Source organism: Oncorhynchus tshawytscha, linkage group LG05 (genome assembly GCF_018296145.1).
Source record: "Oncorhynchus tshawytscha isolate Ot180627B linkage group LG05, Otsh_v2.0, whole genome shotgun sequence".
Classification (NCBI taxonomy): domain Eukaryota; kingdom Metazoa; phylum Chordata; class Actinopteri; order Salmoniformes; family Salmonidae; genus Oncorhynchus; species Oncorhynchus tshawytscha.
In genome coordinates this window covers 80,613,786-80,630,589 of record NC_056433.1, presented here as the reverse complement: position 1 = coordinate 80,630,589, position 16,804 = coordinate 80,613,786, and the positions used below count along the sequence as shown (strand labels likewise).

General features: G+C 42.6%; 1 protein-coding gene across 2 annotated transcripts in view; it reads right to left on the bottom strand.

Annotated features, from left to right (window-relative positions):
• The window catches only part of crb1 (crumbs cell polarity complex component 1), a 54,426-nt gene extending 38,177 nt beyond the window's left edge, over window positions 1–16,249 (bottom strand). Inside the window, exons 1-4 of one of the 2 annotated variants that reach the window (XR_006083483.1) lie at window positions 16,001–16,249; window positions 4,165–4,410; window positions 2,462–2,657; window positions 2,017–2,156 (exon numbers count right to left, since the gene is read on the bottom strand). Coding sequence is in view for 1 of the 2 variants with exons in the window: in XM_042322473.1 (XP_042178407.1) it covers window positions 2,017–2,156; window positions 2,462–2,657; window positions 4,165–4,410; window positions 16,001–16,082 (664 nt within the window). In the remaining variant the exon portion in view is untranslated. The remainder of the gene's footprint in view (window positions 1–2,016; window positions 2,157–2,461; window positions 2,658–4,164; window positions 4,411–16,000) is intronic. The other variant, XM_042322473.1, reaches the window with a different exon arrangement.
• Window positions 16,250–16,804: the final 555 nt, after the last annotated feature.

The following is a 16,804-nucleotide window of genomic DNA, read 5'->3' as shown; positions in this document are numbered from 1 at the left end:
CACACACACACACACACACACACACACACACACACACACACACACACAGACACAGACACACATACACACACACATACACACACACAGACACAGACACAGACACACACACACACACACACACACACACACACACACACACACACAGACACACATACACACACACACAGACACAGACACACATACACACACACAGACACACATACACACACACAGACACACACACAGACACAGACACACATACACACACACAAACACACACACAGACACAGACACACATACACACACACAAACACACACACAGACACAGACACACATACACAGACACACACACAGACACACACACAGACACACACACAGACACACACACAGACACACACACAGACACAGACACAGACACACACACAGACACACACACACACACACACAGACACACACACAGACACACATACACATGATGAGACACACACACAGACACAGACACACATACACACACACAGACACACACACAGACACAGACACATGATGAGACACACACACAGACACAGACACACATACACATGATGAGACACACACACAGACACAGACACACATACACATGATGAGACACACTCTCTACACACACGTACACATGGATGTTGTATTGTAAATACGTGATAGTGGAGTAGTGGCCTGAGGGAACACACTTCATGTGTTGTGAAAAGTGTTATGAAATGTAATGTCATGTAATATTTTTTATTGTATATAACTGCCTTAATGTTGCTGGACCCAGGAAGAGTAGCTGCTGCCTTGGCAGGAACTAATGGGGATCCATAATAAACCCCAGGAAGAGTAGCTGCTGCCTTGGCAGGAACTAATGGGGATCCATAATAAACCCCAGGAAGAGTAGCTGCTGCCTTGGCAGGAACTAATGGGGATCCATATAAACCCCAGGAAGAGTAGCTGCTGCCTTGGCAGGAACTAATGGGGATCCATAATAAACCCCAGGAAGAGTAGCTGCTGCCTTGGCAGGAACTAATGGGGATCCATAATAAACCCCAGGAAGAGTAGCTGGTGCCTTGACAGGAACTAATGGGGATCCATAATAAACCCCAGGAGGAGAAGCTGCTGCCTTGGCAGGAACTAATGGGGATCCATAATAAACCCCAGGAGGAGAAGCTGCTGCCTTGGCAGGAACTAATGGGGATCCATAATAAACACCAGGAAGAGTAGCTGCTGCCTTGGCAGGAACTAATGGGGATCCATAATAAACCCCAGGAGGAGAAGCTGCTGCCTTGGCAGGAACTAATGGGGATCCATAATAAACACCAGGAAGAGTAGCTGCTGCCTTGGCAGGAACTAATGGGGATCCATAATAAACACCAGGAAGAGTAGCTGGTGCCTTGACAGGAACTAATGGGGATCCATAATAAACCCCAGGAAGAGTAGCTGCTGCCTTGGCAGGAACTAATGGGGATCCATAATAAACCCCAGGAGGAGAAGCTGCTGCCTTGGCAGGAACTAATGGGGATCCATAATAAACACCAGGAAGAGTAGCTGCTGCCTTGGCAGGAACTAATGGGGATCCATAATAAACACCAGGAAGAGTAGCTGCTGCCTTGGCAGGAACTAATGGGGATCCATAATAAACACCAGGAAGAGTAGCTGCTGCCTTGGCAGGAACTAATGGGGATCCATAATAAACCCCAGGAGGAGAAGCTGCTGCCTTGGCAGGAACTAATGGGGATCCATAATAAACACCAGGAAGAGTATCTGCTGCCTCGGCAGGAACTAATGGGGATCCATAATAAACACCAGGAAGAGTATCTGCTGCCTTGGCAGGAACTAATGGGGATCCATAATAAACACCAGGAAGAGTAGCTGCTGCCTTGGCAGGAACTAATGGGGATCCATAATAAATACAAATACAAAATACCTCCTTGGGGCTGCAGGTGCCATTTCAAGAACAGACTTCATACTTGACTGCTAATGAAGTGCCTACAGTTCTTTCTGTCTTGTGACAGTGTGACTGCACTGTACCTGGCCAGCAGTCACAGGTGTAGTTCCCCTCGTCCTCCACACAGATGGCGCCGTTGAGGCATGGCTGGGACGTGCATGGAGAAGCAGCAGTTTCACAGTGTCGCCCAGTGAAGGTGGTCTGAGAGCAGTCGCAGCTGTACCTGAAATGATAAGGATTTTCAGTTACGGATCTTGCAGTTTCAGTGCCAATGACTTTTCCAATAAAAAGTGAAGCTTTGCAGGCAAGCATTAAAGGGAAAGGGGGATAACTGGTCAGTTGTACAATTGAATGCATTCAACTGAAATGTGTCTTCCTCATTTAACCCAACCCCTCTGAATCAGAGAGGTGAGGGGGGCTGCCTTAATCGACATCCACGTCTTCGACGCCTTGCTCATTACGTAGGCGTGTCTTGTTTTACTCCACACAAATGAATACAAATCTCTCTCTCACTCACAAACTACTGACCCATTCAACCTATCAATACACAGGGCCCCGTTTTGGCATGGCTGGTGATGGCACTCGTCAACGTCAATTTCACAGCGGTCGCCCTGGAAACCGGGCATGCAGGTGCATGAGAAGCCGTTGACGTAGTCATGACAACTCCCGCCGTTGAGGCAGGGCTGTGATTGACACTCGTTAATCTGGACCTCACAGGTGGCACCTGGAACATCAAACATGGCCGTCAGAGGGTCTGTAACATGGACTGTGGTCTTATAAAACACATTGGCCAAACCATCTGGACAGGTCTGTTAGAGAAACATGATGGGGAATGTCAACATGTACCTGTGGGGATGAAATGATTTCATGTTGACTGGTTGACTGATCATCATGTACTGATATTAGAGGCTGTTTCTTTTATAATTTATAATTTTATTTTACCTTTATTTAACTAGGCAGTTAAGTCAGTTAAGAACAAATTCTTATTTACAATTACGGCCTACCCTGGCCACACCCGGACAACTCTGGGCCAATTGTGCGCCGCCCTATGGGACTCCCAATCACAGCCAGATGTGATACAGCCTGGATTCGAATCAGGGACTGTAGTGACGCCTCTTGCACTGCAGTGCCTCTGACCGCTGCACCACTTGGGAGCCCTTGTGTTGTTGTTTTGTTAATGTTTATTTCTGATCGAAGCACCAATCATCATGTTCTAACATGTTATTCTGAAGCCCAGACACAGGAGGTTGGTGTCACTTTAATTGGGGAGGACGGACTCGTGGTAATGGCTGGAGCAGAAGCGGTGGAATGGTATCAAACACACGGTTTCTATGTGTCACATGGTTTCTATGTGTCACACGGTTTCTATGTGTCACATGGTTTCTATGTGTCACACGGTTTCTATGTGTCACACGGTTTCTATGTGTCACACGGTTTCTATGTGTCACACGGTTTCTATGTGTCACACGGTTTCTATGTGTCACACGGTTTCTATGTGTTTGATGTCATTCCACTCGCGCCGTTCCAGCCATTATTATGAGCCGACCTCCACTCAGCAGACTCCACTAATCCATCACACTGTAAACCAGAACACAGAGTGATGGAGAGTTCGGCCTTGGACGGGTGGCAAAATAGTAAACAGAGTAAGTTTAACAAGATTCGTCCATCTGAAAGTAGCCTTGTATTTAACCTTATCGTACCTAAAATACTCTAAAGAACTAGGATTACCCACAGATTATCTTTAATGAGCATTTCTCTCTATCTCTAACTGTCAGAGAGTATGGAAAAGATATAGATATTCTGATATTATGTGTTTGTTTTTCTTCTTTTAAACATACAGTATGAGCTAGAGAGCATAGAAGAGGGTAGGGTTAGATTGAGGACTAGTGTAATGAGCTCAAACTGACACTAGATGACAACATTGTACACTCATTGGGGCCAGTGGTGAGCAACCTTCATCCCTTGACTAGGAACGCACCTGATTCAACTAATCAAAGATATAATTAAAGCCTAGTTGATTACGCAGTGTGTTACTGCTTGGCTGGAGCAAAAGCTGCACCCATGTAACATTGGGCACCCCTTTACCTGAACCATTTGGAGGTGTTCTCCATACTTTTCACCTAACAATGAAACAGAACCCTTTGCAACCTACGTTCAGGTAGTACATCCATTTCCCTATTGGTGCATTACTGAACAGAGCCTTGGAGGAGCCGTCTCTTCTCTCCTCTTACCTGTGAACCCCGGGCTGCAGAGGCAGGCGTACCTGCCCACCCTGTCTACGCAGGTGGCTCTGTTTCTGCAGGGCTGCGACACACACTCGTTCACCTCGATCTGGCAGCGCTCACCCTGGAACCCCGGCACGCAGAAACAAGAGTAACCGTCACCACGGCTACGGCAGATGGCCCGGTTGTAGCAGGGGTTGGGGAAACACTGGTCCGTTAACGGGGCCGCCGACCTCGCTTTCAGAGGGGATGCACCTGGGGACAGGAAGTCATGTTTTGATTGATTGTCTGACTGATGGGTTTATTTTTTACTATGTTTTTTACCCTCTCAAACAATAACAACAATACATGAGACAATAAATAGACGCACACACATTTCAACAAATATCAATGACATCACACCTGCTCAGACCCAAATGTTCCCACAGCAACCATACACATTATGACATCACACCTGCTCAGACCCAAATGTTCCCACAGCAACCATACACATTATGACATCACACCTGCTCTGACCCAAATGTTCCCACAGCAACCATATACATTATGACATCACACCTGCTCAGACCCACATGTTCCCACAGCAACCATACACATTATGACATCACACCTGCTCAGACCCACATGTTCCCACAGCAACCATACACATTATGACATCACACCTGCTCAGACTCACATGTTCCCACAGCAACCATACACATCAATGACATCACACCTGCTCAGACCCAAATGTTCCCACAGCAACCCTACACATTATGACATCACACCTGGTCAGACCCACATGTTCCCACAACAACCATACACATTATGACATCACACCTGGTCAGACCCACATGTTCCCACAGCAACCATACACATTATGACATCACACCTGCTCAGACCCAAATGTTCCCACAGCAACCATACACATTATGACATCACACCTGCTCAGACCCAAATGTTCCCACAGCAACCATACACATTATGACATCACACCTGCTCAGACCCAAATGTTCCCACAGCAACCATACACATTATGACATCACACCTGCTCAGACCCACATGTTCCCACAGCAACCATACACATTATGACATCACACCTGCTCAGACCCACATGTTCCCACAGCAACCATACACATTATGACATCACACCTGCTCAGACTCACATGTTCCCACAGCAACCATACACATCAATGACATCACACCTGCTCAGACCCAAATGTTCCCACAGCAACCCTACACATTATGACATCACACCTGGTCAGACCCACATGTTCCCACAGCAACCATACACATTATGACATCACACCTGGTCAGACCCACATGTTCCCACAGCAACCATACACATTATGACATCACACCTGGTCAGACCCACATGTTCCCACAGCAACCCTACACATTATGACATCACACCTGGTCAGACCCACATGTTCCCACAGCAACCATACACATTATGACATCACACCTGGTCAGACCCACATGTTCCCACAGCAACCATACACATTATAACATCACACCTGGTCAGACCCACATGTTCCCACAGCAACCATACAGATCACATATGTCTCACAATCTCACTCCCCCTCATCCTTCATCCTCTGGAAATTCCCAGTGCTTGTAGCACTCTATTCCATATGGCCACAAATTGCACTATTCTATTTTTCTCTGTAGCCCACACCTTTCCTATATTTAAATAATAATATATTTGATTCATCCACCCATAACTCGTTTTACACTTAAGAAATGACTCTGCAGTTGTGCTGTATAATTTTGTCTCTTGTATAATACATTATATTCATTAGTTTATACTGGATTAAGCATACATTAATTTTAACTGTAATTTCATGTTATGTTCCAACACTCCCTCCATCTATATCAGTTATTTTCAAGTCTTGATTCGAATAGTTTATATTTTTTTCTAAGACATTGACAGTTAGATATGCTCTCTGCAAGGTTTTGTATATCTTACCTATCATATGCGTATCTTTTTCTGAGTCAAATAGGACTCCCTCAACATGGCTTACAGGTCAAGATTTTGTGAAATGAAACTTTTAAGTTGCAGATAATTGAAAATGTCTACATTGGTCAGTCCAACCCGCTTTTTAAATCTGACATGGAAATATTTGTATTTCCTATTACCACATCATTTACGGTTTCTATGCCCCATGTGGGCCAATTCATCAGTGAATTCTGAAAAGCTATCCAAGGATTGTTCCATTGGGGTGTGGTTTTAGGGAGTGATATTGGTTCTTGTAGAATTTGTGTCATTTTCATCCATATTGTTATAGTGTTCTTAGCTATCGAGTTGTTAATCCTCTTATCTCTATCCTCTGAAAACAAATATGAGAAAATATTCTGGGGATGACCATGCACATCTTCAATACATTCCCATTGTTCCCTTTTAGTGCATTTAACTATATGGTCGCAAGTTAAAAACCTTGTGTGGCAAGTTGATGCAATTTCAAATCTGGAAGTTTAAAACTATCCTCAGATTTAGGGAGATGTAAAACTTTTCAATTTACTCTATGAGTTTTATTTGCCCATATGAGGTCTGTTATGGCCGAGTATACTTTTTTAAGAATGTCTTTGGTGGAGTGGCTAGTACTACCAAAAAAACAACAACTTTGGGAGCCATTCCATTCTGAAGAAGTTTATTCTACCGGTAAGATTTATGGGAAGATTATTCCCATATTTAGTTAGATCTGCTTTCATGTTGTTGAGTAATGGGATAAAGTTATCTTTATATATTTGTCGTTTCTTGTTATGTTAAATTAAGTATTTCATATTTTTTGTGGTTCACTTAAAACTTCTTATGGATGGGGGCAGTATTGAGTAGCTTGGATGAATAAGGTGCCCAGAGTAAACTGCCTGCTACTCAGGCCCATTTGCTAATATATGCATATTGATAGATTTGGATAGAAAACACGCTGAAGTTTCTAAAACTGTTTGAATGATGTCTGTGCATATAACAGAACTCATATGGCAGGCAAAAACCTGAGAAAAAATCCAACCAGGAAATGGGAATTCTGAAGTTTGTAGTTTTTCATGTTTGATGCTTCTACTGTGAAGGAAGGAGGAATGAGAGCTGAATGAGTCAGAGGGCTGCCAGAGTGGCATGAGCTGATCACACGCGTTCACGTGAGAGTTAGCTTGCATTCCATTGCATTTCTACAGACAAAGGAATTCTCCGGTTGGAACATTATTGAAGATTTATGATAAAAACATCCTAAAGATTGATTCTATACTTCGTTTGACATGTTTCAACGAACTGTAATGTGACTTTACGTCTGAACTTTCGCCTGGACCTGCCCGCGCGTCGGGAGTTTGGATTGTGTACTAAACGCGCGAACAAAAAGGAGGTAATTGGACATAAATTATGGACTTTATCGAACAAATTAAACATTTATTGTGGAACTGGGATTCCTGGGAGTGCATTCTGATGAAGATCATCAAAGGTAAGTGAATATTTATCATGCTATTTCTGACTTCTGTTGACTCCACAACATGGCGGATATCTGTATGGCTTGTTTTGTTGTCTGAGAGCTGTACTCAGATTATTGCATGGTGTGCTTTTTCGGTAAAGCTTTTTTTAAATCTGACACAGCGGTTGCATTAAGGAGAAGTTTATCTAAAGTTCCATGCATGAAACTTGTATTTTCATCAACATTTATGATGAGTATTTCTGTAAATTGATGTGGCTCTCTGCAAAATCACCGGATGTTTTGGAACTACTGAACATAACGCGCCAATGTAAACTCAGATATTTGTATATAAATATGAACTATATCGAACAAAACATACATGTATTGTGTAACATGAAGTCATATGAGTGTCATCTGATGAAGATCATCAAAGTTTAGTGATTCATTTTATCTCTATTTCTGCTAATTGTGACTCCTCTCTTTGGCTGGAAAAATGGCTGTGTTTTTCTGTGACTAGGTGCAGACCTAACATAATCGACATTCTTAAACAACAAGTTTATCTTTAAAATGGTGTAAAATACTTCTATGTTTGAGGAATTTTAATTATGAGATTTCTGTTGTTTTGAATTTGGCACCCTGCACTTTCAATGGCTGTTGTCATATCGATCCCGTTAGCGGGATCTAAGCCATAAGAAGTTTTAAAGGATTTCTGTAGATCATGAGTTATTCTTTGTATGCTGTCAAATCCTCCCACATGTTTCTAGTTTGACAAGCTGTTTTCAACATCTGATATTTTTTTATTTGGTTGTCATATTGGCAGGTTTGCTAGCAACAAACTATTTAGCTAGCTTCTAGCCTAGTGCTGTTGTTGAGTATCCTGACTGTCACGCCCTGGCCTTAGTATTTTGTGTTTTCTTTATTATTTTGGTCAGGCCAGGGTGTGACATGGGTGATTTATGTGTCTTGTCTTGTCTAGGGGTTTATTAGATTTATGGGGTTGTGTTTAGTAGAGTTGTCTAGGAAAGTCTATGGTTGCCTAGAGTGGTTCTCAATCAGAGGCAGGTGTTTATCGTTGTCTCTGATTGGGAACCATATTTAGGCAGCCATATTCTTTGGGTATTTCGTGGGTGATTGTTCCTGTCTCTGTGTTTGTTGCACCAGATGTTTCGGTTTTTCACGTTTCTTGTTTTTGTATATTGTTCATTTATCATCTTCATTAAAGATGTATAAAGATAACCACACTGCGTTTTGGTCCGCCTCTCTTTCAACAGAAGAAAATCGTAACACTGACGAGAAGGCAAACTTTTCTAGCTAGTCCAGGCAAAATCGGGCATCATCAGCTCATTGTTATGGATGTATCCAAATGAATTCCAATAGAAAAATAGCTAAACAAACGCAAATGCAGCTACTTTGCTGTTATTCTGACTGCAGAGGTTGTGACCGTGTTAGCCGTAGCTAGATGGCTAGCTAGCAAACAAGGGACATAAAGAATGAACGAGCATAGCAACGGAACATAAAGTACCAACGACTGGGTCGTGTCCATAAATATCAAACCAATCGAACGAACGACTGGGTCATGTCTCTAGAAACCAAAAGATGACTAAGTATCTTATATAATAAGTAATCTTATATAAATGAAAATTTAAACAAAATAATGTTATTTCTACCGGTAAATGTGTGCTTTAGTATTGTTTTCTTTGTCAATTGTGGTATAAACGAGATAAAGGCTTCCATTCTGTACATTACCTTGGAAAAATGAACTCTGCTGACTCGTCCATTAAGGTAATGTACAGAACATCACTGTTTATCCTTTACTTAACCTGTAGTTGTTGGCTCTCTTCAAGAGTAAAAAATCATATTCCTGCTTAAGTTCTGAAATGGTATTTTCTTCTTTACCTTGTAAAAATGTTTAGGGCTTTTTCTAAGATAGGGATTTATTTATATTTTTCTTGAATTAAAATGTTGAACTCAGATTTAACTTTAGCAGAGTATAATATTATCATTCCCCTAATGTACCCCTTAAAAGCATCCCAAATTATGTTGGGGTTCGGCTTTACTCTGTCCTCTATGTCTGCATTTGTAATGGTAAAGGCCTTTATTTTTTCATTTAAGTATTTAATACATTTCAGGTCTTGAAGATGCACTCTGTTCATTCTCCATATTCTGCCATTTTGTGTGTTTCTGTTTTTGCACCTGGGTGGAACATTCCAGACCCGGAGGGCCAAAGGTGTGCAGGCTTTAGTTCTGGACGTGCAGTAAAATGTCTGATTCAACTAATAGCAATTGATCTTCAGGGGGAAACTGAAATATGTCACAGCAGACTTATTCTCATATACTGTATATTATTCTCAAGGTGTCTTTCATACATTCTCTGTCTCTTTTACATTGTCGTACAAATGTCAGTACCACTAAAAAATGTACTTGTGAGGATGAACTAAAAGGGATTCATATGTCTACTAATGTATTTTATTCTCTCAGCAGTGTGTTACAATGAGTCAAGTTTTGCATTGTCACACATAGCAATTGTGTCCAATAGCGTATGACACAAAAGGCTCTCTCTCCTCTTATGAAAAGCGGCCTGCTCGCTCCCCATTCTCATCTCCGGTACAAGGACGTTTTGGAACTTAATAGCCTCACAAAGCATCACAGCTGGCCTCCATGGCAACCAATTCCACGGTTCTGTTTCTGCAGTCTCTCTATCGCCATGGCGACCGCAGGCGGACAGAAGTCAGTAATTTATCAATGCATTCATTCCTAGTACAGCCTCGGTGCTGCTGTGCATCTACTTAATCGCACAGCACAGCAGAGATTAATGACACAACGCCTGCCAATCACAGCTATGTTTATGTTCTGTTCATTAGTTTGGCTGTAAACATGTTGCCTCCCATACTAATTAGTGGATTAATCCATTCACATGTTTGTCCAACACGTCTACCAGGGGAGAGAGGAATTAACCGAATGGCTCCTCCTAATGCCCGGCTTACTGGAATATAGAACATCCATTCAGATGAACTGGTATCATTTACACTGTAGATCAGATCAAGGATGGCCAATCCTTCTCCCGGAGAGATCATTTTTACGGTACCTCGGGGTGTTACAGTAGGGATGGAGCAAAAGCCTTCACACCCAGTAGCTCTCCAGGAGGACATAGAGTATATTCTATAGCACCCATTTCAACTCATCTACTCATTCAAGGGTTTTTCTTTATTTTTATAATTTTCTACATTGTAGAATAATAGAAGACATCAAAACTATGAAATAACACATATGGAATCATGTAGTAACCAAAAATGTGTTAAACAAATGAAAATACATTTATATTTGAGATTCTTCACAGTAGCCACCCCTTGCCTTGATGACAGCTTTGCACACTCTTGGGATTCTCTCAACCAGCTTGACCTGGAATACTTTTCCAACAGTCTTGAAGGAGTTCTCACATATGATGAGATCCAGACAAGTCACACATGGCACATAACTTCTCCTACAGTATCACACACTACTTCAATTATCACAAGAATAGAAGTTTAACAAGTAACAGCCAGGTCGACACAGGTAGAGGTAGAGGTCATTCTGGGGTAAATTATTTCATAAATCCATTATGAGCTTGCTCTTTATTTAACTCCTACAGTCGTGGCCAAAAGTTTTGAGAATGACACAAATATACATTTTCACAAAGTCTGCAGCCTCAGTTTGTATGATGGCAATTTGCATATACTCCAGAATGTTATGAAGAGTGATCAGATGAATTGCAATTAATTGCAAAGTCCCTCTTTGCCATGCAAATGAACTGAATCCCCAAAAAACATTTCCATTGCATTTCAGCCCTGCCACAAAAGGACCAGCTGACATGTCAGTGATTCTCTCGTTAACACAGGTGTGAGTGTTGACGAGGACAAGGCTGGAGATCACTCTGTCATGCTGATTGAGTTCAAATAACAGACTGGAAGCTTCAAAAGGAGGGTGGTGCTTGGAATCATTGTTCTTCCTCTGTCAACCATGGTTACCTGCAAGGAAACACGTGCCATCATCATTGCTTTGCTCAAAAAGGGCTTCACAGGCAAGGATATTGCTGCCAGTAAGATTGCACCTAAATCAACCATTTATCGGATCATCAAGAACTTCAAGGAGAGCGGTTCAATTGTTGTGAAGAAGGCTTCAGGGCGCCAAAGAAAGTTCAGCAAGCGCCAGGACCGTCTCCTAAAGTTGATTAATGTGCGGGATCGGGGCACCACCAGTACAGAGCTTGCTCAGGAATGAAAGGTGTGAGTGCATCTGCACGCACAGTGAGGCAAAGACTTGGGTGGCCTGGTGTCAAGAAGGGCAGCAAAGAAGCCACTTCTCTCCAGGAAAAACATCAGGGACAGACTGATATTCTGCAAAAGGTACAGGGATTGGACTGCTGAAGACTGGGGTAAAGTCATTTTCTCTGATGAATCCCCATTCTGATTGTTTGGGGCATCCGGAAAAAAGCTTGTCCGGAAAAGACAAGGTGAGCGCTACCATCAGTCCTGTGTCATGCCAACAGTAAAGCATCCTGAGACCATTCATGTGTGGGGTTGCTTCTCAGCCAAGGGAGTGGGCTCACTCACAATTTTGCCTAAGAACACAGCCATGAATAAAGAATGGTACCAACACATCCTCCGAGAGAAACTTCTCCCAACCATCCAGGAACAGTTTGGTGATGAACAATGCCTTTTCCAGCATGATGGAGCACCTTTACATACGTGGCCATAAGTGGCTAAGGGAACAAAACATTGATCATTGATATTTTGGGTCCATGACCAGGAAACTCCCCAGATCTTAATCCCATTGAGAACTTGTGGTCAATCCTCAAGAGGCGGGTGGACAAACAAAACCCCACAAATTCTGACAAACTCCAAGCATTGGTTATGCAAGAATGGGCCGCCATCAGTCAGGTTGTGGCCCAGAAGTTAATTGACAGCATGCCAGGGCAGATTGCAGAGGTCTTGAAAAAGAAGGGTCAACACTGCAAATATTGACTCTTTGCATCAACTTCATGTTATTGTCAATAAAAGCGTTGGACACTTATGAAATGCTTGTAATTATACTTCAGTATCCATAGTAACATCTGACAATATCTAAAGACACTGAAGCAGCAAACTTTGTGGAAATTAAAATGTGTCATTCTCAAAACTTTTGGCCACGACTGTACATACAGTATAAACAACACATCCCAAAGCAGAAAGGGGCTACATTGCTGTTATTGGACAAAATGCTAAACTCAAGTAAGCAAACAAACACTCACCGGATCCTACATGTTACCAAACACTCACCAGATCCTACATGTTACCAAACACTCACCAGATCCTACATGTTAGCAAATGAGGCAGAACATTCCTAAACATTACACCTGACAGAGAGATATACTGTAACAGAATAAAGATGAATCACTTCCGTCTCCTCATCCCTTGGATCAGTGGTCACCAACCTTTTTTGAGTCGAGATCACTTCCTCAGTTAAAATGCAAACTTAGATCTACCATTCAAAAAAGAATAACACATAAATCTATGCAACATGAACCTATTAAAAACAGTACTGTACTAATGAGGTTTGTTCAGTCGGCTACAGGCACAAAACATTCTCACCGCATATTGGCTTTGCTTGAATTGCCCTTGCAATTCGGTTACAAGTCCAACACTCTAACGACTAGGCTACCTGACACCCAAAATGGCGCGCAGGGCAGCTGAATCGGGTGCACTTACCTCTAACAGCGCGTGATGAATAAGAAAACTAACTCTAGGATACGCACTAGCGATGGATGATATCAACGACAAGGATTTCCCCAAACATGGCAACCCAAAGATGCCATAACCACCCAGCAGAATCAGATCATCAACAGTGGCAGGCCGTGTAATGGATGGAATGCGTGTAAGAAGGGACCCACAGCATTTAACACACAGAGGGGTGTGAAGTGCACACCTGTTTTCATTTTGGTTCATTCCAGCGGGCCTTTCTCAAAGCTGGATATGACCATAAACGATGAATGGCCTGCCATGTTGTGGGTGTGCACTGCATGACGATTGTTTGAAGGTTTGGGATTTACAGAGTTCCATGTTATGCAGGTGACGCAACCATAATGGTATATCACATCAATTTACACAGGAATGTATGGCGCCACAAATCTTAGCTTTCCAGTCCATTTGAATTACATATATGTATTGGTAAAGTAGGTGAACAGATCAGTCAAATTTCTGACTGGAAAGGTGAGTGACTGTCAAAATGGTCAAATCAGAACAATCAGTGACTGTCAAAATGGTCAAATCAGACCAATCAGTGACTGTCAAAATGGTCAAATCAGACCAATCACGGTGGTGGTGCAATCACACTTTCCACGTGGACAATGGCACAGCTTACTCATCCTCTCTCTCCTTAGTATCATTTGTGAAGGACAATCAATTAAACAGAGAGCCTCCAGATTTTCACTAGAGCAGCTTATGAGTGTCTAGACCTCATCTCAGCATGACCCTGGTTGGGGGTTGGTGTCCAGGTGGGCTGGGGAAGGTTTGGGGAGAATATCGGGTGTCCAGCCATATGTCCACTATCATGGACTATCAGCTGGAAGTACGTAGATCCAAGGCAGATCAGACACTGGATCATCCAGTGTGCATTACCAGTGCGCACACACACACACACACACACACACACGCACACACGCACGCACACACACACACGATCCCCACTGGGCAAAAACTGGATGAAACCACGTCATTCCAACAACAAAAAATGAATGTGAAATTCAATGTTTTTTTCACCCAACGTTTAACCTAAATCCAATGACATTGTGAAATTTGTTTATGATTTTACATTGAATTCATGTTAGTTGACAACCCAACCAAATGTAAACTAAAAACTAGACGTTGAACTGACGTCCCATTGGGGGACACACACCGCCAAGGCTGCCAACTGCGGCCAAACATCCTGGCCTTGCCAACACCAACAGGTTGTTGACGGAGATGCCTTTTAATCAATTAATTAATCAGGAAATACTTTTTTGAAAACAGAATAACTGTTGCATGGCATTCATTTAAGAAACCACAGTCCCTTTATAAGACCAAGAGGTCTTCCTGTGAGGCATATCAGTACCCTAATATTCAACCAAAAGCCTGTTGACTAATGGTGCATTCAAAACATAGCGCCAGCCAACCAAACATCCCCTCCCACAGCATGTAAGACCTCTTTCATATGCTAATGGAGGTATAGCTCTTTGTTCAGTGCTATCTCTTGTAGAAAGGCCCTTTCATTTTTGCAGCACATGTGGAGGGGAGATCTGACCGGCCTCTCTTTCACAGACTGACTGATGCGCACACAGGCTGGTGTGTTTGCTTGTTTCAGTGGTGATAACAGAACAAGCATGCACGAGCACACACACACACACACAAGCGCTCACATGCACACACAGACTCTCACACAGACCCACACACAGACCCACACACAGACTCAAACACAGACCCACACACAGACTCACACACAGACTCACACACAGACCCACACACAGACCCACACACAGACTCACACAGACCCACACACAGACTCACACACAGACCCACACACAGACTCAAACACACTCTTAGGAGTATTGGAGACATAGAATATGCCCGCCCCCCGTGGGGGCTTACGCTGCACCTCATTGTTGGGTCTGTCTTTGTGTGCTCTTTTAGCTTCAGAGCTCCTTACAGAATGTGCCATGAACACTGGGAGATAGCAGTGATGTCACCCCTTACATTTCCAATTGAAATTCAAGGCATGCCAGTTAGAATCACTATATCCAATCAGAAACAACAGTCTACTGATCAGCTACTTAACAATAGTTGTTGTGACACATGCAGCTCAGGGGTTAGAGAGTAGAGAATGCCCCTGATCAGAGAAAGGGCAGGTATGCCAATAGCAAATACTTTTAAGATCTCCTACACACTTACAGCTGAGGGCATCATTTCTGTAAGGACAATTAAAAAACATAGATATCCTACATGTAAATGGATATAGGACTGGTTATAGGACTGTTATTAACACTCATTAAAAATAAAAACAAATGGATCACACTGGTTCAATTCGATATTGTTGGCTACTACTGTGATGGATTCATAAACACTTTCAGACGATCCCTTAATATATTTGAATTAGAGCACGAGGATGATCTGATCAGCATTATTTTCAGAAGAAACGCAGCAGCAGTAATGGTGCGCTATACAAATCATTTTATATAACTTAACCTGTTTACCGCGACAAGTAGTGGCAAGGAGTGGAATGATAGCTAAACAGACGGGTACACAGACTAGGGTGACAACACAATAATCAATAAACCCAAACACCAGATGAAACTTTATACTTCAGCCTATGTCTTCTAAAAAAAACTGCGAAATGAGAATTGAGCAGTTATCAACTGGTATAACCCAAAAATACATAATAAAAGTACCCTTACTCACCATCTATCCCTATGGTTAGTGCGCCATAGATGACCAAGGCGAAAGCAAGTGAATGAAAACTAGTAGATCGCAATAAATCCATATTCGTGATAGAAAATCATCCTGCTCGCTCTGTGTGAAGCATGTTGGTAGGCTCTCTCTCTGATGTGCTGCCTGTGCTTGTTGTGAACTCAAGTGCCACTATTCCTGAGCTCGGCTCACCAATCACTTGATGCGCCCTTGTCCCCTGACGCACCAATGGGCTCTCTCTGCGGTCAGCTCTTCAGATGATCCTCAATCAAACGTGAACGCTATAAAAAGGCCGCCAGGGAAGCGGATTGCTGGTGTTTGTTCAAATAGCACCAGTAGCCTAAGTGAGATGGTCTGTCAGTGATGAAATACTGTAATATAAATGTAAGTGGATGGGAAGGAGGAAACGGTGCATATTTCATACATAATGAGAATGGCTCTTTCAGGCTCCAGCACCGCACTGAATAGCCTAATCACGAGGGAAGATGTAGCCTAGAATGCTCTCTTCCACTGTTGCTCTTTCAGATTTCTCTTATCGCCAACTGAGAGCCTGAACACTAGACCTAATTCAAAAAAGTACAGATGTTGCATACAACACACACAACTCAATCACACACAAATCAAGTACCAGTCGATGCAATTTCATTTACATGATTTGGTGCAACATTTGTTCCACTGGTGAACATTTGAATTGGACAACAGAAGGCCAAACGTAGCACTCACTATATGGTACAAATGATTTTCGCCAACAAGCATTGCATCACGTATCAACATTTATTTACTCATTTATGTTGT